Below are 25,753 nucleotides of genomic sequence, written 5' to 3'. Positions count from 1 at the left end.
TCTGAAAGCCACAAGGCAGGATCTCAGTGGTTTACACTGAGCCCTGGGTGATGGGATGTAACCAGCACCTCTGTCACCCAGCTTGCAACCCAGGTAGACGAATTGCTCTGGAGAACCAAGGAGCAGCAGAGAAGACAGCTTGGCCAGCTATGGACTTGAGGACAGATGATGAACCTCTGGAAGCTGCCCTGGACAACTGCGACATGCTCCTAGATGAGACTGCTAGTTTAGCAGCTCTTCTGCTATAAAACAGGCCTTGTCAGAAGCCCATGAGTCAATCTCTGCTGCCAATGAATAATGAAATCAAAATGGGAGCCAGATCATTAAAAAAAAATAGTTTGGAATGAATGTGTGTAGGTATAGGTTACCTCTTATGATTCATGGCATTATTCAGTCAATAGATGGAGATTTTGATATTTTACTGTACATTTTCAAGTTATTTTTAAGATGGGCTTTAGTCATACAGTTTGGATCTAAATCAGCACTTTTGACCACTAAATCACAGTTATTCTGAGGTGGGAACATCCAGGTCTGCTTCTGGATTTAAAAAATACTAAAAGAAATCAAGTTATTCATTCTCTTGGTTTTATTTTCCTGAAGAGCAGACTATCAAAGCAAAGCACAATCATGCATTTTTCATGGGTGTTCCCCAAGCAGCTGTGCCAAAGTCCTCATGGGAAACAGCAATGTTGATTTCCTCAGCACTCTGTTCCACATTGACCTGTCTGTTAATTTAATGAACAGTTTCACAGCTATTTGTAATTCCAGGGGGTTCCCTACATGTGGCTTCATGATTTCCTCATTGCTAGTGTTTCCAAAAAGTCAAGGTGATCCAGGGGTTGTTTTGTCCTTTGCACCCAAGTTTTCATGGATCACACACTTGAGGTCTTCTCGATTCAGAACCTGGCTTTTATACTTCTCGCCCCAGTCCTCAACGATGTACTGATGATAGGGGTCATTGGAGTGCTCTCGCCTCTTTGATTTCACAGTACTCACCAAGATTGCCACAATAATGAAGGAGAACATCCCAATCATCACCATCAAATAAAGGATAACGTAGTCAAAGTTTTCAGCATCGACCTTGGCTTGCAATTTATCCGCCGCTTCTGTCATGTTTTTCCTCCAGCCATTCATGTAGGTGAGAAAGGTATCCTTGAAAATATTTTCCACCGCCCAAGTGAAGTTTCGCATTTCAGCCATCCTTGCAAGTTACGGTTACTAAAGACAGCACGATACTTATTTTAATCAAATATCTATAAAACAGTTACATTGTTTTCTTTTGTCCACATTATGGCAATTAAATAATAACACCTGCCACTTGCCAGTGCAAATGTAGTACCAGTTTTAGGTCAGCTGAGAATCCCCATCTCTGAGTGGTTCAATATGTTCAGAGACCCAAGGAGGTCTTACTCTCCTCACTCAGGTCACTTTTGGTCTGTGGGAAGCCAAACACGCTTTGGTGAAATCCCATGAGCGTGGACCCTCCTGACCTACGTTATAGGGCTTGAGGCACGCTGCCTTCCCTGCTGAGGCAGTAGCTCTCAAGAAGCTCTGAGAAAAGCCACTGTCCTTTTCTGCCTTTCCTACCTAAAGAGGAGGGTGTGACTGCATTGCAGCCTGCTAGCCTGCAAAAAGCAAAGGGTCTGGTACAGGATTTCAGTCTGATGCTCCTGTATGACGCCTGTCCTTCAAAGCTTCAGGCCAACCAAGCCCTACAACATGTGGCAAAGCTTCCACAAAAAGTCACTTGATCTCAGTGCAGTCTTCAAGCAATGAGGAGCTTACTGCAGCCTATGGTAAGGGGTGCTGAATTTTCATCAGTAATAAGAAATTGTGGTGTCTTTCCAGCTTGAGTTCAGCAGTCTACCTTCCTCTGCTTGTTGGACTAGCCTTGTGAAATCAGCATGCACAGAACAGGCACACACACACAGAAGGACGCGGGTACACGTGCATGTAGGTCTCTCTGCAATTATACACTCACACACGCTCAGACACAGGGGATAATGGTAATCTAATGAAACTAAGCAAGCTATAAGAAAATCCAAATACAAACTGCCTTGAAATTTTTTTTGTGTAAAATCTCTCTGCTTTCAGAGAGAACAAAAATTGCTATGCTTTTTCAGTAGGAAATCAAGAATTACCAACAGAAACTTACCTTTCCTGTGTCCTTCTCTAATAAGATTCACGGTAAAAATCAGGATTTTGAAACTCCTCTGGATAATATGATGGTACTCTCAAAAGGAGCAGAGATATCTTAAACTTTAAGTAGCCTCCAGCCTGCACAAGGCTATAAGCGTTTGTCTGTTAAATAAGTGCCTTGTACTGCAGGCTTTATGTTTATATTAAATTTAATGCTAAATCTAATCTCACCTGGAAAGTCAAATATTGGCTGACAGCTTACATCAGTCATCCTGTCAGATGCCGAGTACTACTCTTTATGCTTATTACTGCAATTTCACGTATTGTAAAAGAGCACTGTTGTGCTTTCTAGAGGTAGACATTGTTGTAGCTCGATCTTTGTTGACCCAGACAGAAGAAGAGTAAAGACGAGCTCTACAAAATAATGATAATAATAATAATAATAATAATTCCCTTGGCTGATACGGGCACAAGAGGCTGAGCACTGAGCAGGCAGTGTGAAAGGCCTGCCAGGCTGCTTAGTACCCAAAGGGAAGAATTTTCTGCTCCTTTGCTTCCCCTGGGAGGTCAGCGATACGTGTCTCCTGTCTCTTTCTCTGTTCTTTCTCCTTCCTGCATTTCATGTTTCCCTTGTCCTTTGCCATAAGCTCAGCCTTTCTCTCCCTTTCCCCTGGATTCCCCACACAGTTTGCCTTTCTTTTTCTTCCACCAGGACTGTGCTTGTTAGTGACTAACCCCTCCGTGAAGCCCTTGCTGTGAGAAGCAGGTCCTCAGACACAGCCAAGACCAGCCTCTCTGAGCTCTGCTCTGTATGCACCTCACTCGTGATCTGGAGCAGGAAAAGATAAAAACTTATTAAAAAAATAAGCAGAATTAATTAACATTGATTTTATTTCTAGCAAATAGCACATGCTGACACCTAACTGAAAGGCTCTGAGTCAGACCTTAGAAAATAGCAGCGTGCTCAGTGAAATGAGACAACTTCGGTTTTAGTCAGCACCAGTTCCTGGCCATGATGGGGACATCCAAGCGACGGGGATTAGGGTGGAATTGTGGTGCACAGTGGTCCACAAACACATGGGCTGGGACAGACTTTCTGTAAAAAAATAGTTTCATTTTACAGGTAGTCCTGCCTAAGCAATTTGCAGAGAAAGCAATTCTTGGGGAGCTCTGCTTTGAGGAAGATAAAGCAACCACTGAATCAACAGCGCACATCAGAAAAAGGGAGATACGCTCTTGGTACGGAAAAGTGTTAATCCCCGAGGAAGCCCTGCTAGTGCCGTGCTGCTGACATTGTCATGGTTACTGCTATCATTTCTTCTGGATGATTTTCTGTGCATGAACACCTCCCAGCACGGGGGCGAGCTGCTGGCAGCATTTCCTCTCCGATCCCCCGCTTCTCTCTGGCAGTTTCCCATGTGCCCTCAGCTCGGCCCCTCGAAGTTGAGGTAGCTGGCAAGCTGCTTCTGTTTGATGAAACTCATAAGCCAGAGGGACCACTGCAAGTCCAGCCTCCTGCATTGCGCAGCCAGGGACGTGCCCTTGTTGGTCCTGGCTGAATAAAGTCACTCGGAGCCATCAGCACGCTGTTAGAGGAGCACCCAAATGCAGGGCTGTAAGCCCGGCTATGGAAATGAGAGAGGAGCCATAGCCCTGGAGGTTCCCAAACAGAATGGCTTGGGAACTGCTGCCCTGGACTGCCAATAACCAGGTGAAAGGACTTACCACTCCTTCAAGCAACCTCTTCTACCTTCTGTTTCTGGCCAGTCCTGTTTGGCCAATACTCGCAGGCATACACTCACGCACACACACAGGCATACCTACCTATATAAAAGATGCGTATGTTGTCAAGCAGACATGAAATTTAACTGCCAACTCTGTTCTCGTCCACACCAGAAAAGTCCTTGAATAATCATGTTCTGCTGCGTGTCCCCCGAAGGTCACATTTGCTCAGGGTTTGTTTAGTCTCTAAAGCAACGAGGTGATCAAGGACAGGCAGTGTGGAACTGGTTAAAAAGAAGGAGGGGCAGCCAAATGTCTTGGGCAGGAAAAGTGACTGTCTTAATATTGTTCTCCCAAATGGAGACTAATATTACACAAAATGCTCCTGATCTTAATGGAGAGAGGGAGGAACGGCTGGTTGAGCCTCCTGTCTCTACCCCAAGGATGGCAATCAGGAAGAGTCCCTGGTGACTGGAAAAAGGCAAATGTCATGCTTATCCTTGAGAAGGGCAATGATGACCTAAGGAACTGAAGGATGATCAACCACATCTCAAACCATGTGATGATTAAGGGACAAATCCTTCTGGAAGCCATTATCAGGCATGCGAAGAACAAAAGCTGATTGGAAACAGCCAGCATAGATTTACCAAGGGCAAATTGTGCCTGATCAAGCTGATTGCTTTCTATTGCAAGATGATGGGAGGACTGTTTCAGTGGATGAAGGCAGAGTGGTAGTGGTGGTTTACCTTTGCTTTAGCAAGGTTTCAGCCTGGTCTCTCATAATATCCTTGTAGCCAGATTGGTGAGATATGGACCAGATGTGTGGACTCCAGAACTAGCTGGACCACTGTCATGGGCAAGATAGAGTAAATGACAACCCACGGCAGATCTGGATGCTGGGCTTTATGTAAGAACCAAGAAGATTAGTGCTTTTACACGCATCTGCCAGCTCCATCGCAGCGACTGACCATTCACTGATGATGCAGTGCTGTGGCAACATCTGCTCTTGCCTCCCAGGCGTTGTGGAGCAGGTGGGTCCATCCCGTGACAGGGTGTTGTCATCAGCAGGAGGTACACCACATGTAAACATGCACGGTATTTAACAATTAGTATAAACAACATTACAATTGGATGCATTTTCACATGTAGCAGCCCTGTGGTCTTGAAGGCACCATTTGAGGAAAACATTTTCTTTTTAGATGTACAATAGGCTCAGAACTGAATGATATTCAAGTGTTCATAACCTTTGTGATTGATAACCCTTCTGTGACTGTTTAGTAATGTATTCATTGTTGACTATTTTACAAATCCCTTGTTAGTCTTACTGGTGAGACGGTGAAGAAGGTAGCAGACATACTGAAGATCTTGTGATTAGACCCAGATCTCATAGGAGGGTTTATGTGAGTTAATTAGCAATTCACCTCTCCCAACATTTTGCAATATCTATTGTAAACACATAAAGGGAGACTCATAAATAAACACAAACATGCATACACATAACATACATAGATCAGTATCTATAGGATTGGAATGGGGTGCTCAGTTTTCTGTGTTTTCTGTAGAAGATAAGATTAACAGAAGATTGTTATTAATAGTGATCTTTGTTCCCCAGACATTTCCCTTCATAAGAGCTTCCAGTATACTCGGTTGCTTTTTTCCAGTCCTCCATCAGTTGTTTCCCCATATTCTCTACAATAAACAGACAAACTTTACACTTTATTTTAAATCAGCAGTTGATGTATTTATACACAGCTTTTGCCATCTTCTTTTTCCTTCCTTTTCTTTAAAGTAAGGAAATTAACCATACATAATTCATGAATTATAGGGTTCATTACTTAGGATCATGAATTTTACAGGGTTAATTCTTAGAAACAAAAGAATATAGCTGTTAAGTGTGGTTATTGGAGAGGTATGAGTATCCTCTCGTATGTACCTATGTAATTTTCCTTTGGTATTTGTTCTGGTTAAATCATAATATTGTACTATTCACTGTGCCTTTCAGACCTCAAACCTTTGTCTACACAGACTTAACCCACAATCTTCTCAGCCTTTAACTACTGATATACTATACCGCTAACTACTGATACTTAGAGTGCTGATAGCATTTAATTAGTTTCCCCACTGCTTTAAACTTTTTTCCTTCTTGATAGCCCTCCTAGATTCCTTCTGGTATTTACACATTTGCTTAAAAGAACATTAGTGAAATCAACAGTTCTGTCCCTGGGTCTGGCTGCTGCTTTTCAAGTTGTTGTCTGTCAGTCGATTGCCCTGTAAAACAAAAAGACCTACCAAGGCCACTAGGTTTTTATACTTTCTCTTTAACCATGACTGCTGAAACCTTTCCTCCTAAGATTACTCAAGATTACATCTATTAATTAAGTTTGAACTGTTTCTTTATCTTGATTTTTCTTTATAATCTAATTTTTACTACATCTTGGGACATTTTCCAGCTCCTTCTGGTTTCTCATAGCAGTGTTGATAATTAAAAGATACTGCCTCTTTATTTTTTGTTTTGCAGCTGTGCTTCTAGGTCTCTTACTGTTTCTTGAATTCTTGTGCCAAGCCTCTGCAGTGGGTCAGCATGTGTAAGCTACCACCTCTCCAGGAGCTTTGACTTCCACCTCTCAAACATTTAACTCTTCTGCCTCTGTTTGCATTTCCTCTGATCAAATCATTATGGTTTCATTTTCTTTCTGCATTCACCCCATGCATGATGGATGTTGTTTTCTTTCCCAGGGTAAGGGAGTTAGGATTTGTACATCGTTTCCTCTCAAGGGTATGGTTTTTGTCACAGCTGGGAGTTTTGGTGTCTTGCCCTGTGCAGGTTGGGTTTTCTTTTTAAGTGAGGAAATAACTTTAAAAGAAATTGTTGCAATAGTTTATTTCTTATGTAACTGTTCTTCCATCTTTCAGGGAGCAGTGTTTAGAGCTTTCATTCTTAGCCTATTTTCTTGGTCCCTTGTCTGCTCAATGGTAAATACATTTGCTGGTTCAACGGTTGGGGTATTCTGTTTTTCTGAGAGACCCTGAGACTTAATTGCGTGTTATACAGTTTGATCACCTGTTATAACACTTTGGGTACATTTGCAAAAGTATTAACCCCCATCCCTTCGCATAGCATCTGGCATGGGTGCCAGCCGAGAGGAACAGCTGATCTGCTGGAAGGTTGGCTGCTATTCAGAGGGATCTTGACAGGCTGTCCCCAAAATGTTCATAGCTGGTAAAAACCTATCTCTAAATATTAGAATAACTCCATGTCTGAAGATCGCTCCCTCGTCACATCAGAGACCCACATCAGAATGCACTGTCCTTAATACCTTGTGTAGAAACAATGAAGAGTGCAGACAGCAGAGAGGGACAGCTGGAACGGTCCTTTGTGACTAAATGAAAATATGTGTGACAAAGTAACATTTTCCAGTCATCACTGAAATGAGAGGAAAAGCATTCAGAAGGAAAGGGAATTTTAAACATATTTTGTTAAGCAGTACAAACATAAGCAAGGTTGTGGGGAAAACCCTTTGTGTCTCTGCAAAAAGAGTGTATCTCATCAGGATGCATTCGACAGTGAGAGACTCTAGCCTAAGCAGTTTCTCAACCCTGAATGCTTCAAAAAACCAGCCAGGAAGAACAAGTCGTGTCCTGAACTCTGTGTCTAGTGCCGAGACTGCACTGCAACTGAGGTACCGGCACCTGCCACCCTGCCCAGAAATGCACTGCTCCCCTCCGTCCAAGCTGCAGGGATGGAGAAATCGTGGCCAGGCGGAGACTGCAATCATTCAGCTTTGTTGCTATGGTTTTATGTATTGCTGTTGCAAAAGCTTTAGAGGATAAATAAGGGTGTTGCCTGCACATAGCATTTAAATGAAAAAGCAAACACTAATATTTCACCAAGTCCGATGCTTAGCTTCTAGTGACTTAAGGAAATTCACTCCTCAGCCTTTTTGAGAGCACCCTTCTGAAAGCAAGAGGGAAAATAAATGCCTTTCCAAACAATGGCCACAGGGATGGCTTTTGCTGGGGACAGATAGCTCTGAGGGAAGTGTTGTCCAACACGCGGCAGGTAAAGGGCATCCCCACATCAGCCCTGGAGAACATGAGCTGCTGAGTGACCTCCACTCCCAGCACGGGCAATGGGTATGGTACCTGCACGCACCACTGATAAACTGCTCAGCAGCTGGCGGCACTGTGCCCCTCCCGTCTCCTAACACTAGGGTAGGACTAACAAGGGCTACCTGTTATGGCCACATGCCCGTTACCACCTCAGTGTGTGTGCCTGCGCTAGGCTGATCAGCTCTCACGTGGAAACCCCATCCTCACTGCAGCCCAGGCAGCCAAAGAGCTCCTGAAAGGCAGATGGGGCTGTCAGCTCCAGCCTGACCTCTTCACTCCGCCACAACCCGAGGACAGCGTCCTTCTGGCTGGGAAGATAAGGTGTGGCAACTGGAATGCATGTATGTGTGTCCCTCAGAGAAGAAAAGAAACCTGAGGTGCCCGCACAGGTTCCCTCCTAAATACCGAGTGGATTTTCACCATACTTTCAGGTGTAATTAAACTATTGTTGTCTGCAGCTAAACTGCAGTGCACCACCTGCAGTTATCTGAAGGCAAGGTCCTGTTCCAGGCCAGTGTCATGAAAGGCAAAGTTAATGGTAATAACTGACAGCAGCAATTTTGCTCCTAACAGAGTAAGCTGAATCTGTCCTTTGGATGGAAAGCTGCAGGTCATTTGCTTGCTGGCTTGTGGGTAGGAACCACAGAGCTCTGCAGACACCTCCCGCATGCGCAAGCACACTCGATACCACCCAACATAGCTGCTCTCTGCTCCTCACCCACAGTCTCCAGGCCTTTATGGAGAAATACAATCAGCAGCTCAGCCAGAGCAGTTAAAGAGTGGGAGAGATGGTAGTAAAGAGTTGAACGGGGAGTATAAATGTCACCCAGGGCAGCGCACACAGCGGCGTAACTGGCTGTGCCCACCTGCCCTCTGCTTCCACAGAGTACCTCTGAAAACCACAGGTCATTTGCCATCGGTGGTTTGAATTAGCACCAATGGTGGTATGGAGGCACCGCTGTCCCTCATGCCCCCCACCTAGCCTGGGATCTGGGCCCTCTGCCCTGGGAGTCCCTCTACAGCTCTGATGCTTATACACTTGACAGCTACGCTCCTGGTCCTGGGAATAAAATTGCATCACGATCCATCAGGCTCAAGTGGGGTTTTTTTTGTCCTGGCATTTGCTCTTATAAGCACTATCTGTGTAGCTAAAGGCTGACTGAAGAAATGTGTGCTGTGCACTTCAATTAACAGACAGAATAAGACCTTCTGAGACACTAAGGTGGTGACTGCTGGTGCCACATAGAAATGCTTGCCCTGTGCAGAGAGCCAGCCCAGCATAAGACATAGGTGTCATCTATACCTGCATGTCAATTTGACTTCCAGTGATGTCCACAGCTGAACATGATGACAGATTAACTTTTCTTCCTTCTGAGTGTGTGGGGTCTTTAGATGCCTGGGCTGGGGAAAGGAAACAGATCTTTACATGTTCTCTCCGCTTCCCCACAAGGCATCCAGAGACAGGCAAGGCAGACCCTTGGTGGTGCTGAGGTTTTGTTTGGGATTGCAGTGGGTAGCAGTTCACAGAAATTGCAGCACAGATGTGCAATGGTAGCAGGCATCGTGCCACACCTGCTCTCTAGCAAAAAGCCATTTCTCACCACCAAACTCACTGGACACTGGGGTCTCCTTAAGAGCGAGCTGCTAGTATCGAGGAGTTTCTGGGGAATGGAAACTGGGAGAGGCACCCTTGCTGAAACGGCATTTTATTGCAAAGTCCTGTCCTCATAAAGCCGAGGGAAGGGAGAGTAGTAGTTACAGCAACAGGCCATGGGTTTGGCAGGAGATCGTCGCACTGGCAGAGGTCACCGATTGCAACAGCTCCTCTGGGCAGGGACAGCTCACAGCTTCTGATGGGGCTGAATGCCCACAGTAACACTGCCTGGCTTCAAGTCTTGTTCCTTCTCCTTTCATATCCTAACTGCAGAGGGTGGCCTGTAAGCTGGATCCAAATCCTGACTGAGTCTCTGAGTCTTTATAAAAGGAACTCGTCCCCTTCTTTCTTCACACAGTGCACTGCTAAGCTGTGGACCTTCTTGCCACAGGACACTGTAGATGCCAGTAGCTGGCAAGCATTCAAAAGCGATTAGATTGATTCAGAGAAGAAAAATGTATCAAGAGTATTTGAGTAAAAAGACATCATGCCCTGACACAGCAGACTGCTGAGGATTATTCTGGGGAAGCATGACTACATGCTTGCCCCACTTTTATGGTCTTTCTTAGGCTTCCAGGTTTGTCCATTCCCTTGGCTGATTTCTTCACTTAACGAAACCTCCCCACCCTGTCTGGTAGAGGCTCAGGAGAGGCAGGAAAGAGGATGGTGGGAAAGAAAAAAAACATGTAGGAATCAACCTGTCCAGTGGACAACAGAGAAGACAAAGGGAAGGATGTAAAGGTCAGTAGGATGCTCCTGTCAGACCTCCCCGTCTGGGGGCAAGGGTGCCATCACTTGATGGAGCTTCAGACGGGACAAGGTAAATAAAAAGGGGCGGGCAGGGGAGCAGCCAGAGCCTTTCTAGAAGGCTCTGCAGGGGTCAGAAGAGAGATCACAACCTGCCACCCTCAGGGTACTTGTGTGCCAGGGTGTCCCTCTTGCCACAGAAGGCTAGATGGACTCAGGGCTGATGCAGGATAGACATCCTTACATTGTTGTAGCCCACTGGTGCTCCAGAGTGGGCTTAAGCCCCAAGTTTGATGGCAGCAATGTAGAGTCACAGCTGAGAGGTGGATCAGGACAGAGGTGCAGGGGTACTTAGGCCAGCTTTGGTACCAGCCCTCCCATGGGCTGCCCCTCTGGCATGACCCAGATTGCAAGCGAGCTAGTTCTGCACTCCTGGCTCACGTGAAGTCCACAGAAGCCAGCGGGGAATTTGGATGGAATGGAGCAAGGAGAGCCTGAACTGGAGCTGGAGTTACTGCCAATACACACTTTTGCAGGGCTTGATGTTGTTAACTCACATGTCTGCAGACTTATGGACTTGTTGCTGAAAAATAGCACATATAAGTGAATCATCTGTTTTCATAACTCCTCAGCAAAACAAGTGGTCTGATTCACATGGGCAGGAGAGTTCAGCCATTTCTCCAGGAGGGCTGCTGCGACATCCTAACAAGGATGCATTTCAAGACACGTTTTAAAGCAATGCTGTTTAGAAGATAGAGGACTGAAGTCAAGGATTAAATTCTAGCCCCCCCTGGTCTCTTAAAAATTACAAGACACTTCTGGGCCTTTCAAGTTCTGTGGGAAGCATTTCCTCGTATTACCAAGCACTACAGATCCTACAGCAGATCTGTTACTCGGCCAGTGGATATAACTACACAGACAACTTCACCTGCTCCAGAACCAGCTGTGCTTTAAACCAGCTTGCAGCCACATGTAAAAGACTCTGCCTTACCTCACACTTGATCTCTCCCCTGCCAGACGCATTTAGCCAGTGATCGAGACCTGCCTCCTGCATGGCCATGAAATGCTTCTGCTCAGGACAGGCCTCCTTTGAAAGTCTAGCAGGTAGCTAGCTACCACTGCCCCATTTCTCGGGGGCGGTGAGAGGAAGCACTGTCAGAGCAGCATGCCTTCCCAGCAGGTACCCTCGGGAGTCAGTGACTCGCAGAAGCTGGGAATTAAAGTACTTGCCAAATAGCATGCCTCTCTCCCCCTATCCAGAGCCTAGTGCAAACCAGTCCCTTTTGCACAGGAGCCAAATGAAAGTGGCTGCAACAAGCACAGTCTCATGTTAAACAACTTTGTGTTTAAAACTCCACCTTTGTCCATATGCCTGCATGCAAATGCATGCCTACGTACAAACATACATGTTTATATCTTTTAATGCCTTCTATTTGTAAAGGCTGTATAAGTGCTTTACTAAGGAGTTGGGGAGGAGAAATGGACTGGAAACCTCAAGATACAGCCTGAGGCTTGCAGAGGCTGAGCTTAAGCTGGCAAGTCTGATAAGAGAGCAAGTCACTGTGCAAATCTGTGATATTTAATGCAGGAGCAGAACAGAGCTCAGCTCAGTGCTTCATCTGCGCCTGGGCAGATGCAGCCCTCAGTGTGAGCTCAGCTTTCACTGCGCTTCCAGGAGTGCACCGAGGCCTCTTCCCACCCAGGTACCTGGTGGGCAAATGCTGCTGGTCTGCTGGAGCTGCCTCTGGCCCTGGATCTCACACCGGAGGAAGGCTGCTAGCCAGCGGTGTGCTACCTGATAGGGCCCCATGTTCAAAACCTTGGTGCTAGTGAGCAAGCACATTGCTTGAGCGTAGCAGCCACCCCTCAGCCGCACAAGCCCGTGTGTCTCTGCCTCCCGTGTTGGGAAAGAAGAGATCTGAGAGCTGCTCTTCTTGTCTTGTGGCATGAGCAGCTTTGTTACTGGTGGGGTCCAAGCACCAGCAATCCGTGCAGAGTGCCTGTGCCACGTTACGCAGCGCAGGCAGGAAGAGGAGGAGAGCACCCAGCACAGGTCGTGCCAGTATTAGCTGGTATGAGCATGATCACTGTGGCTGGGTGCAACCTGCTGACGAGCTCAGCGTTTTGCAGAAATCTCAAGTTAGGTCTAGAGCTGCTATCTATTTTGGGTTTAATGCACTCCATCATTGCATATTTTAAAAAGTGCTGTTTATTTTTCCCAACCTGTAGACCTAGATACAGCCTAGTAGAGGTGCTCATTGCTCATAATTGGGACTTCAGTGGCATCCTGTGATCGTGGAACCAGTTGATACTGCTCACACGGTGATAGTGAAAGGGGAAGCAAAGGCCAAGTCAGGACATTTTGTTGAAATAATAGAAAACCAGAGCAAGCACCCTACACAACCTCATGCAATGGCATCTTCTGAGCCCAACTCCACTGTCAGAGAAAGTTACATTACACTGATATTTCTTTTGGCAGAAAAAATCTGTGTTCTACACACAACAATCCATATGTTTTGGTCATTGAGGCCAAAACATTTCCTGAGGCCCCACATCACCCCGAGAGCTCTAAAAAGTAAAGACAACTGATCATTTCAAGCCCACTGACAAGGAAGGAAAACAAGTGTGTCAGCACATGAGTTAAGAAATAATTGCTCATTTAACCTGCTATATGTTGCGTGAGCCCAGGCACATTTCTTGTTTCCTCAGCCTTCCTTGACCTTGGACACATTTGCTTATATGGCCACAATCCAGTTGTGCAAACTGGCCTTGCAATCTGCCTGCGTTCACCTCCTGCTTCAAGCAGAAAACCCTTGCCTCCGGAGCGGCAGACAGAGGCCACCCACACGTGCACACCTTTCCTGCGCCTTCCCTGCTGCCTGGCCTCGGCACCACTCTGCAGCCGCTGGCTCGGGGTGCGGGGCTGGTGGCGTGCAGAGAAACCCAGCGCCCCTGGCACCAGCCTGCTCTGGATCCGGTGCTGACCCCGCTCCAAGTGGGGCTGGCTACCTGCCCTCTCCCATCCGGCACCAGCTCCCCCAGAAAGATGCTGGGAGCCGAGGTGAGCTCCTCGTGCTGATCCGCCAAGCCACACATCTTCACACCCCCCCGGATGGCTCCCAGGCCCAAAAGAATGAGTGATTTTAGATATACCATGCACTACATAACTCTGTGAGTATTCCCGTGGTCAAGAAGTGCAGTGACTGTGGAGACAGCAGCAGCCTCCTCCCAGCTTTCCGAAATCAGCTGGAACCTTCCCGTTGACATTAATCTCAATCTAGGAAGGCAGCTAGGGTGCAATTAAGTACAGCCTTGTTGGAAGTGGCTCTTATGTACATGCCTAACTTTAAGCAAATGCTTAAGTGCTGTTCTGAATAAAGATGATTTCCTGAACTAGAGCCTCCGCTGGGAGCTGGAGTGGATCCAGAAGAAGGTTATTCTGAGTAAGCTGCCTGAGGGGTTTCAACAGATAATTTTGTGCATCTGTATAGCACCCTATCTGGAGAACAGGAGGTTAATCTTTTAATTGGATTCCATCCAATTAATTACCCTCCTGGATCTGCTAATGTCCAGCGCTCTAGAAACTGTTTTCTGGCATCTCCATCAAAGGCTCCAGTAAAAGCTACAGTAAAGAGCCATGGACTGTTGAGTCACCTTAGATTTCAAAAATACTGTGAATGTTGTGGCCAGGAACATATGCTGCAAGCATTGTGGCATGGTATGTACATTTATCCCACCAAAGTCATGAAAGTGCGTTTTGGTCCTGCTTTCTTTTAGTTCCAGGGCTATATAATGTGTGGTTCTTCAAAGTGCCTTCTTTGAGAAGGGTGAGTTTAGCCTTTCTGCTGCTGCCTTTCACTGGTCATTTCTGAGATGGAAGAAAGAGCAGAAATTCCCATTTTCATAAAAAATCAGTCACTTTTAAAATAAACCAGATTTTTCGTAGTGCCCAAGAATGTCTGCAGACCTGCACGACTGGAGTACGCACACCTCTTCGTGTGTATAAGTGTGTGATTGTTGTGGTTCATGTAAGAACGTGTTCACAAAATTTCCATCTCATGTTGGTACCTTACCCTGCTTTTGCATTGACCCAGACCATTCAGAGGTCTCATCGTCTCAGCGGGATAACCACAGTCCCCATGCTGGTATCTTCTGGATGGGGATGAAGCTGCCCAGGGCAGCATGGAAGGCGCCAGAGGACAGCAGTCAGCGTGCAGGCTGCCGAGGGCAGGTCTGGGCTCAATACCATGAGCTCTCTAGGACAAGGGGTAGCTTCATATTCCAGTCTAACGCGTTGAATCAAACTCCTGTTTTGTGCTCATCTGCAGGCATTGCCATACCTCATGCACTTGCAATGCAGACATTTACTGTTACCATCACTCCTTCTCCATCACCAGGGCTAGCTACAAGCCCAGTGTTAAGTGCAACCCTCCAGCCCAAAGCAGCACTGTACCTGAGCTTGGACCCTGGTGCATTGAACAACGCACCAGGCCCACACAGTGGCCTGTGAACTAAGGGGCTAGATGTGTCAACCATCAAGGTTGATGGAGGATACGATGGAGGAGAGGAGTCTTAAGACACCTGGGTGCAGTGTGACTATGTATTACCTAACTCGGTGGGGGTGATCCTGGATCTTCATTTTAAAGTGCTTACTTTCTGCCATTGTAATGGCAGAAAAAGCAGTACAAGGTTCCTAATGCAAATTAGTTGTAATAGACACAACCAGATTTCAGCTAGAAGTTAGCAGTTTGGTCCCACAAACATTAAAGAGAATAGTCTGGAGTCAAGTGGGTGTTTATTTGCCTGTTTGCCTCCTCATCTGCTCCAGATGCTTTCAGAGCTGACAAACTTCAGCTTGTTGTCCTTGGGGAGCTGGGAATCAGTAGACTACAAGGGATAGACTGCTTGCCTGGTTTTGCACATATGTGTCTCCACTGAAGTTAGCCTGAAAGATATCCCAAGTAAAAAACCATCACTCATCTCTCTTTTTCCTGTCACTGAAGTTCTTCAGCCTGGTATTACATCTCCTAAACAAGGACCTTCTGTGGGATATTTTTTAAAGGGAAATTGTCCATCTACTCAAAGGCCCTTTAAAGAAAAGTGGCATTGGAGGTAAGGGAAGAGCAGAGACAAAGGCATACATAGGACCTATCTAAAATATGGGATCCATACAATGTAATGGACAATGTTTTGCCTTGTATGGTATCTTTTACAGTAATGATGCGAGAAGCTGTATCTTTCAATGGTCATGAAAGAAAACAATTCTCAGGCAGAAGCACCATCTGCTGGTGGACACCAATTCTGTTACTTCACTTAGAAGTGAAACTAGCTGAAGCAACCACCTCAGAGACTGTTAGAGGTGCTTAAGAGGCATCGTTGAGACCTTAATCCAAATCCTAAATGTGATATTTACCCATTTTTCACACCAAATCCCTCATGGCACTGTGTTACTCCAGCCACTAGCTAAGAAGTTTCACAAGAAGATATTTGCTTTGACAGAAGCAAAAAGGTTTCTTATGTTTAGAAAAGGATCAGGCTTTCAGCCTCCTCTCACTAAAGTCAATACGAGAACTTTCACTGCCTCCCAAGTACCACAAGTGTTTCTTCAGTGACAGCAGGAGATGCTTCTTAGCGTTGGGCCACAAAGGCTGTGTGTCTCCCCTTTCTCTATGGAGGTCTTGGTTTTCAGCAAATGGAGATTTCTCTCTGCCCAGAAACATGGATTAAGGGCAATGTATCCTGCAAGCTTTCAAGAAAAGGTTAAGATACAGGACTGAAAGGGTGACTACATTTCACCCAGTGGATATGCTGAATGATTAAAAATTTCCTTGCTTTTCAGTCTGAAGGGAAGGTGAAAGATAGTGTGCTATATGTTATCCAGGAAATGGTTAATGAGCTTACAAAGGCACTATGTTGAGTAAGTTTCCTATGTTCCTTCATTAAAAATTTACTCCAGTGACATAATTCAGGAGCCTTGCTTGACAAGGATACAGAGCTGACCTTTCTGACCTCAATTCCCTCAATTCCCTCAACTCAACCAGGGTTCAAAATATGAATCCAGACCTGGATTCAAATGCTGCAGGCCATTCATACATCTGTATGTCTGTATAAGAAGATGAACTTCAACTGTGCGTATTTCCCCATGTTAATACATTCACGTTTGACGTGAAATCTCAGTGCTGCATCATGAGCTCACCTCTGATCCTAGCCTGCAGTGAAAAACGGAGAGGTTCCTTATATCAAACTGATCCTCCTCCAGAAGAACCCCAAACGTTCAAAATCCAAATGTAGTAATGTGAATGGATTGGCTGAAGAAAAGGAGACTTGAATTGGAGGGCTCCCCATCTCTGGGGTTTGATTTTGCCAGCCCACATTCAGAATTATCATATTCTGCATAATTAAAATAAAAACAGTTTCCATAGCTCAGGGCTCACCTAGAGTAATTTCATCTTCTCAGAAGGGAAGTCTCAAACCTCTCATTAAAGACAGACTTTCTCTTAAAACTGATCTGTAAAACTTACTTAATTTTTTCTGCTTTCTCTATTCAGATTTTACTTTTGATGAGTATTCCCCTCATTGCTGAGAGTTACCATAAAGCTAATATGCCAGTGAAGTGCTCAAGAATGGGTTGAAGAGTGATGTGCCAGTTGTGTACCCACTTATCAGGAGGACCAAACCTGGGGGGAGAAGATTGGTCACATTTCTTACTTCAAAGGTTCCATATCAGTCTGCATTTGGCACACAGCACAAAGCTGTTTGTTTGACCTACAACTCTGGCTAAACATCATGATAAATGAAAAGGAACCCAATGATTAGATATAAAAATATCTGGGTCACTTTTGCCAGTGAAGCAAAAGCGGATTTAATCTCTTCCAGAGATGTGTTTTTCCATAAATCAGGACAATGCGACATCCCTTGCTTTTTCTCTTGGAGCACATGGGACACTGCAGAGGATGCAGGTCCCACCAACTCCAGCTGGCATCGTTGCTCTAAATACCATTTCCTATTTGAAGGGCCAGCTGAGGTCTTATTAAAGAACCAAAATGTTTCTGTTTCCCTTCGGATATCAGTCCAGTAACAAAAGTCCAGGTCAGCACCCTATGGTGACCCAAAATGGGGTCCTCCTAATTTTTTTACGAATGCAGCTGAAAACTATGAAACAAACAGTCAGGCCACGAAGAAATGGCCAAATAGGAAGAAGTGATGCTCTAACCCGGTAAGTTACAGGCATTTTGCTTTTTTGTCTTGTACTGATAGATACACTTCTGTCTGGAAATCTCAAAGGTGCTTTGACACAACACCAGCTCGGTCTTACAGTGACCACTTTCTTTGCTGGCATCTTTTGACAACCTCAATGTATTTCAAAGCTCACATGTTTTCAGAAGATATTTGCTGAAAATACAGATACAGTTTTGCTCATATAACTCTAAACAATCTGGAAGCTTCCAGATGCGCTGCATGTGGTGTGAGATTTTTCTTTAACAAGTTGGAACTTTGAAGGGAGCCTTATCTCACCAGGCGGGAACAGCATGAGCCGTACCCTGCAGCATCCCACAGCTGATACGAGTCTAAGGAAGGGTAAGAACATTGTTTCTGAAGGACACAGACACGTACCACCCAGAGAGAGAGCCTGGCTGCTGGCACAGAGCCGCCTCTAGATATGCCATCCCAGGAGGTCTGCGTTTGCAGGGCTGCATGCAGTGCTCTATCCTAGTATCTGTGGGCCTTTTTTTGGTAACAGGACCACCATGGACTTGAGCAGTTCAAATGAAAACGTTGATTTGCTGACTCTCTTTCAGGAAAGCAACTGCAAACATAGACCTTCAAGGATACTGAGGTGTGTAATACCTATTAAAATCAGTGGGAGCTAGGAAGCAAAATAGCTTTAAGAAGCTGAGTGGTTTGTCCGGTCACTGAATGACTGTGATGGGACAAGAGGCTGAACCTAGGTCTTCTCAGCTGTGGCTGTCTCTGCTGACCCCCTGACTCCTGATACCTTTCATGTAGACTGATTTATGAACCCCATCCTCCACAGAACATGCATCAAAATTATCATTCTTATACAAAGCCCCACCTTAAACCTAATATCCATGCTACCTGCATGATGAAAGAGAGCCCCCACAAATCTGACAGTCTCGTAGAACTGCACTTGCTCTTTTAAACAAGGATTCCTGTTATTAATTCATAGATGAGCGGTATTTTTAATTGGTCATTAATATCACATCATAGGTGGCTGAAGCTCACATAATGAGATTAGTAAGGACCAAAGGCTCATCTGAACAGTCCTGGACTTTGTGGAACTGGAGATCAAATGCTGTGTCAGGAATCATTAATAATGGATTGAAACCAACTATCCCATTTAACAGGAGGAATTCAGGAGCTCAGAGCCATCTTTGCAATAGAACCTGATCCTGATTCATATCACTGGATATCTGAGCTCTTCCTAGGTTAACCAGAACCCCAGAACAATGTTGCTGCTAAATTTTATGGCATCTTCAACTCTAATCAGGGAAACACATGAACCGCCTGTGCAGGACCAGGATCAAGATTCACAGCCTGCACAGCATCGCAATGAGAACTAGGCAGAAAACAGTAATCCCCTTATGAAATCTAGTTGCCTTCCACCCCAGACTAAAACTCAAAACATCTCATCTTCATCTTGGAAAGGGAATGGAGTCTCAGGCAGGTGGGTGGGGAGGGGGAGCAGGAAGCCCAGGGGCAGTCTGCACAGTGCCTGGGTTACTGAGGAGTTGTGAGATGGGTCTGTCAAAACCTCGTCCAAACCTAACACTTTTGACAAACTGCTGAAGACTCCTTGTTCCGTTGCTGTTTCTTCAGCCAGCTGTCATGGTGATGGATTCAGTCCACAGAGACGGTGCTAACGAAATACTGCTGTTGTATTCTGGAGAGCACTGCATGCTCCAGCATGGCACTCTCCCTCTGCCCCTACCGCTGGCTGCCGCGAGAGGTTGGACAGGAGCTCCTGGGTGCGTATATGAACAAGTTCAGAGACAGACTAATCCAGAGGTTAGCCCATGGACATCAAAACCATGTCCCTCCTCAGGGCTTGCTCTGCTTCAGAAATCAGGATAGCAGCACCTGCAGCAGATGAGCACACATCTGGGCTTGGCCCAGTTGAGTTAATGAATAATTATTTTCTGACACAGTAACACACGAACATCCCTCCGGCTAGCTGATAAACTGTAGGGAACAAGGAATCAGATGTCGAACTTCAGGTTTGATGCATGTATCTATATACGAGTTATCTATTGAAGAAGGGGCCTGAATCTAGGAGAGCCCAATGGACTGAAGAAGTTCCCCTGGAAGGGCAGCTGCAGCTGTACGAGCCTGCTGGGAACACCATAGCGTATGCAGGGGAGCAGTTATAGTCCCATTGCATGGGAATAACTCTCCCAGTTAGGTTAACGCGCACAGAGAGATGCTTATGCATGTGGGGTTACTCTGGAGGCAAACCCCGAGCCTAGGCTGGTATCATTTACGGATGGAGCCAGGCAGAAGGAGGCATGATTTACGCCGGCAGAGACACACTTAGCCTTTCCTCTGAATCCGGCTGAGCAGATCGAGGGCAGAGTTAACCAGGATTCAAAGTGCAGAAAACTGAATCAATATTTTTCCTCTTTGCAAGCTGGTCAGCGTTGGAGTTTGGCCACCCAAAAGGCTGGCGCCGAGGGCCAGATAACCGTACAAGTTGGCACTATGTTTGCTGGCCCACGGTGACAGGCAGGTTGGTCTTCGCTCTTGCTCTCTGCCTACACCCAGCTGAGGAGAAAGCAAGCCAGAGGCTCAGCTCATCCACACCGGGTGCCGTTTTCGGGAGCGACCACAGCGTGTCCCCACAGAGCTGTGCTTCCATCCCTCCACCTACCAGCAGAAAGGCGTCCAAATGGTAGCTCATCTGCATGCCCATAAACATACCCCCCTCCAGCGCTGCTCTAACCCCTACTTACATGGTCAGAGCTGGCAGGAAAATGATTCTGACCTTCAGTTGCGACCAGTCCACTCAGTGCAGGCCTGGTGAGGCGAGTACGGAGAGTCATAAAAAAAACCCAAAAACCAAAAACACCACCCAACAAAAAAAAGCCAACAACATGTAAAGGTCAAAATTCAAGGTCTGCTGCTCATTACTAGGAAATAACAGCAGAAACGTTCCTCGTTTGCATAATACATTTCATGCTGAGATGTGAAATGTCCCAAAACCAAAAGTAAGCACCACTAGCCCCCTTTCACAGACGGACAAGCAAGCCGATTGCCAAGCCCACGTAGAGACACGTAGCAGACCTGAACCTCATTAGGCTCCTGTCTGTCCAGACTCACCCCGCTGGACCACACTCCCAAACCCATGCAATAAGGTGACAGTGTGGGGTTTTGTTTCCCTCTGCCCTTAAACATAATGTCTCCCTGGCTGAGGGATGGAGGTGAAGCAGCTCCCACCGTGCCACCAAGCTGTGGCTGTTGTGCCCCGTTCGGCTGCCCCTGCAGGGTGGGAGTGAGCTGCCTCCCTGACCTCCCCGGGCACACACACCTGAGACCACCCCAGCACATACAGAAGTCGGTGTTTCAGAAGCACCCAGCTCACTACACCAACCTTTTAGGACACCTCCATATCTGTGTGACCAGTCATGCACATGGCAACAGCACTTCTGGAACACCAGAGTTTGCCAACATATATCCGGAAGGGCAGACCAATGTGGGCCATGACACCTTACCCCCCGTCCCATGTCCCCTCAAACACAGCATGTCTCTTCAAAAGCTGGGCACTGCAGGTAGGACATGGGGTCCTCTCATCTATATCTCCACAGCCAGGCATGCCAACCACCTGACACCCAAGGGTGGGGCTCTGGGGCCAGAGAAGGCCCACATAGTCCTCACTAAATGGAGAGGAGAGGTTGAGGGGAATGGGGAAAAGAAACACATGCAGGGCTGTGATTTCACAGAGCAGAGCTGCAGTGGCCATGGGATACACAGAGATCCCTGGCCAGACTGGCTGCTGGGGGAAATGGAAATTGGAGGGCAGTGCTGGGGAAAGGGGAAGAAGTTAAAGGATGCCTTCAAGACCAAGAGCAGGAGCAACCACTCGAGATGGGAAAAGATACTTTTGCCTCGAGTGTGAAGACTTTCAGGAAGCCCACAGACAGGAAAGCCCTTGGATAAGAGAAAGATAACTCCTCACCCACCAGCAGGTTGCAGCAGATTCGAAGGAAACCTCACAGCTCTCATCAGAGAGGATGGCAGTGACATGTCAGCACATCCATGTCACAGTGGGCCTCATCTTGCTAGGGATGCACCACCAGCCCGGCAGCGATAGTCACTCTTTGGCTAGGATCATCACTTCCTGGCAGCAAGCTGTCTGCCCCTAGGGCCAGACCACCAGCCCTAGCTCAGCTATGCACCCATGCCATGCCTCCACCTACCAAGGTCACACCACCAGCCCTTCCATCAGTCGGCCCATTTAGCATCAAGGACTCTTCTGCTAAGGAGTCACCAGATAATGCTACCATTTTTGTTGCTCCAGAATAATTTGCTGGGAACCCCCCTGTTCCCCAGGACGACCCCCAGAAATACGCCCTAAGCAGCAAAAGAAGGGAAGTAGTGAGTCTGGTTTTGAGCAACATAATTTTATGTTGATGGATCATGGTGGAGGAGCCCAAGAGAGAGCCATGAGACACAGCCCTGCAGCCCTAGCTGTGCAAGTGGAAAGCCAGAGGATAAGCTCCTGGGATCAGATCCAAACACAAATGTTCACTCCCTCCTTTACCACGTAGGCTTAAAGACATAGCAATACATGGGCTCCTGCCCTGCACATGCCATCCTAGTGGAGAAGATTGTCTTGCTCAGAAAAATCATAGCTGCCCTAGCCTCCCTCACCTGGTGCAGGCAAGTTGCCTCACACAGTTTTACCACCGATGGTGCAGTCTGCTTGCTGTGGGCAGTACAGGTGGATCCAGGCCTGAATTGTGGAGAAACCCTGCATCCTACCCTCCCCAGCAGACCAGCAGGCGAAAGCTTGACCACCAGAAGGTCTGCAACTGCATTAGGGAGGCCATGGAGTAAATTAGGGGGAGCAAGCGGTCCTGAGGTCAAGTGGTACCTCATGCAGCAACAACGACCATACAGAGCTGGAGGACAGATATCACAGAAAATCCCTGCCAGAAGTTGAATAGCAGCACTGAGAGTCCTCCCAGTAGAAGGGAAGGAGTGGGCTCTAGCTACCAAATCCAATGGGATTTTTCTTTCAGGTCACCCCACTCCCTATTTCTGCTTTGATCAGGTCAGTCCAACAGCATGCTCCTTGAGGGCCCGTGACCATGGCTCCAGGAAGTCAGCCAGGTGAAGTGGTAGGAGGTTCAACCCTATGTCCTCAACATCAAGGCTGAGCCCTTAAACCAGAGGCAATCAGGCCATCAGGGTCAGGGAGCTCCTTGAAAGGGGGCCAGCAGGGTAACTGAGGGCCCTGGGGCTCTGTTTCAGCTCTACTTTTTCTTGGTCCTCTTGATTTTTATCATCTTTAGGGAGGGATGCCTTGTGCACCTTCTTTTGCAGGCTCTGATACCACAGACTTTAGCAAGGGGAAGAGCAAATAGCCCTTAGCCCGGAGTTGCTGCCATGCATAGCTGACAGAGGGGTCTAAGGTCTGACTTATAGCTTGTTTAAGAAAAAAGGCCAGGGCAGCATGTGGCTTGTGATAAAGCTCCCAGCCTTTCTCCCAGTATTGTGGCCCATCTCGTCTGGGTACAGTGAACATGAATGACCTCCAGGATTGCACATTGCCCCAGTGATCAATGAAGAGCTTTTTTCTCTGCGTGGTGCCTCATGTGAGCTGCCTTGGCCCCTTCCCTTCTGGTTCAGGAAGGTCTGCATGGTGTGTGCGGGACAGAGGCATCTCTATGGCAAGCCTGTCACTGCTATCGGTCCTCTCTGCACCTTCTCCGTCCCCGTACCAAGCCTGGACTACAATACTTGCAGCTGGAGTTTCTCACCACTATGAGGTGGTCCCCAGCGTAAGGGGAGGTGCAGGGGGGAGAGGGCTGACCAGTCTGCACGTCTTCCCTGGGCTTGTGCTCCTTCCATGGAGCCAGTGATCCCAGACGTGCGATATAATGTGAGCTGGCTTTCAAGAAAGACTTCTCACCAGAAGCTTCTGTGTGAGGCCAATGCAGATTGCTGGCCCTTGACCACAGGAGAAGGCTTTACACTTGTCAACCAGAAAGTATTTTTACAACACGTGCCTTCCTCTTGACTCGTTGACCTGTAGGATGGTCCTTACCTCTGTCCCGTGGTGTCTTGCCCCATGGACAAAGCATCCCACCACGTCCCATCCCTGTCTCCGGTTGAGCAGGACCAGCTGCTCACTCCTGGGACAAGATGGTGAGGAAGGTGCCCCAGGTCTTGCACTCAGCTGATCTCCCAGACAGCTCTCAGGCACCCGAAGATACATTTGGCAGGAGCTCAGGATGCTCAGGATGTGACTGAACTCCCCATGGTCATTTGGGTGGAGGCTGCAGAGGGTCACACAGCGCTGATAAAGATGAAAGTGGACGTAATCACATTGTGGAGACTGATATCTTGTGTCAACATTTGAGAGAGTAAACACTTGGCCCAGGTGGCAGGCGAAGGACTTCCAGGAAGCACAGGCACAACGCGCACAGTTGGCACTTCTGATCGGGGAGCGCAAGGGCCACCTGCGGTGATCAGAGAGGCCTGGGTACAACCAAACCTTTTGTGATTGCTATATTTGGGGGACACCGTGGGGCAACACGCATCCTGCCTATGAGCTCAAAAATAGGGAGATGCTTTGCCATGTCCTGGACAGCGGGAACAGAAGAATAATCCATCCAGTGCACAGCCCTGCTGACCTCCACAGTGACACTGGCCACACTGCAGGGACCTGCTGTGCCACAGGGATGTGGCAGTATCACTTTCCTTACCGAGCTGCATGGCAAAATCAGGTGGCAGGCCTGCTCTGCAATGAGGTCATGGGATCACAGGATAATCCAGGTTGGATGTGACCTCAGGAGGTCATTTAGTCTAGCCTCGCACTCAGGCATGGTCAGCTAAAAGAGTGTGCATGGGGCAGATAAGCAGATAAGTCAAGACTGAGGATAAGTATTAAGGGGGGCTTGACTGGGAGAAATGCTGCAGCGATTTGTGGGAGAAATGCCATACACTATGGATTGTCATACAGGGAGACAGGTAGGGTGCTCTAGTCCTTCACCGGAGCACCTCAAAGAGCAATGCAGATACAGCCAGGGATTCCTACGTTTGTTCATTCACTGCTCCTGCTCTGGAATTACTGCTTGAATGACTTACCCTTACTGAAAGCACGTGGCTTCATGGCTGCAGGAACACTCCTGTCTCCCATCACACCAAGCACATGCCTAGTGTCACGCCTCCTACCAGAGCTCCTAGCTACAATTTCTTAGCACTTCCACTGCTGCTGGAAGCTACTAATTTCTGACTAATTGCTTATGACTGTTCATTAATGCAGGTGACCTAAAAGTGTCTTCTCGGCAGTAGAAGCATGATATTTAATTTTAAAGCTTCAAACATTCTCCAGGTATGTCTGCCTCCCCAAAATAATGAAAAACCTGCACCTTTTATCTCCCCTACAGGTTGTAATCACTCTTGGTCCTGAGCAAGCCTAGCTTCCTCAGCTTCCCGTGTGGTATCTGCCAGTGAGATCCCTGTGACTGCAGCCTGCACTTTCCACAACGATGATGATCTTCCTGGCTTTTTTGACTTGCACATTGTGTGGACGTAGCCTCTTTACAGCCTGTAGCTCAGGCATTATTTCTTAAGAGTTCCTGATATGTCTGCCAAGAAGTTGCTCTTGTGGAACTATTGTATTTCTTTCCTTCTTTTTTCCTTGATGGCTTGGCTATTAAACTAAGACAACTTCTTCATGCAGGTAATAATCCAATAACCACACAATAATTGTCTCTATAGCCAGACTTCATGTAGGATTCATAAGCTACTACAGGCCAGCTGCAAGCCCTTCACACAGATCAGGTAGATGTTTTAAGCAGGAAAAAGAAAAGTAATGGCAGAAGAAAGATACCAACTCTTTGAATACCACTCAGTTCTCCTTGTTTAACTGGACAAACAACTCCTTTACACACAAACTTTTTATACACATTCCGAGAGACTGAGTTAACACGATTAGAAATTTAACTTTAGTATTTCCAGACCCTTGGGGACAGAGCTGTTAATACAGCTCTTAATTTTGGGCTTACATGGGAAAAAAGGGACAGGAATTAGTTGCTGGCAGTTGGGGTGACTGGTTGGTTGTGCTCTCATCCTGCAGGCTTTTGAACACAAATAGCCTCCTGTAGACACCAGGAGACAAAGAGATGAGTTCAAAAA

General features: G+C 46.9%; 1 protein-coding gene across 1 annotated transcript in view; it reads right to left on the bottom strand.

The window, feature by feature from the left end:
• Positions 1–822: 822 nt before the first annotated feature.
• Positions 823–25,753, bottom strand: part of KCNE2 (potassium voltage-gated channel subfamily E regulatory subunit 2) — a 107,001-nt gene continuing 82,070 nt past the window's right edge. Inside the window, exon 7 of the mRNA XM_072851993.1 lies at positions 823–1,218. Within this exon, the coding sequence (XP_072708094.1) occupies positions 823–1,200 (378 nt within the window). The 5' untranslated portion in view covers positions 1,201–1,218. The remainder of the gene's footprint in view (positions 1,219–25,753) is intronic.

The sequence above is a fragment of the Ciconia boyciana genome, chromosome 1 (genome assembly GCF_034638445.1).
Source record: "Ciconia boyciana chromosome 1, ASM3463844v1, whole genome shotgun sequence".
NCBI classification, from domain to species: domain Eukaryota; kingdom Metazoa; phylum Chordata; class Aves; order Ciconiiformes; family Ciconiidae; genus Ciconia; species Ciconia boyciana.
The sequence above is the reverse complement of the archived record's forward strand: the minus strand, read 5'-3'. Positions and strand labels throughout refer to the sequence as shown.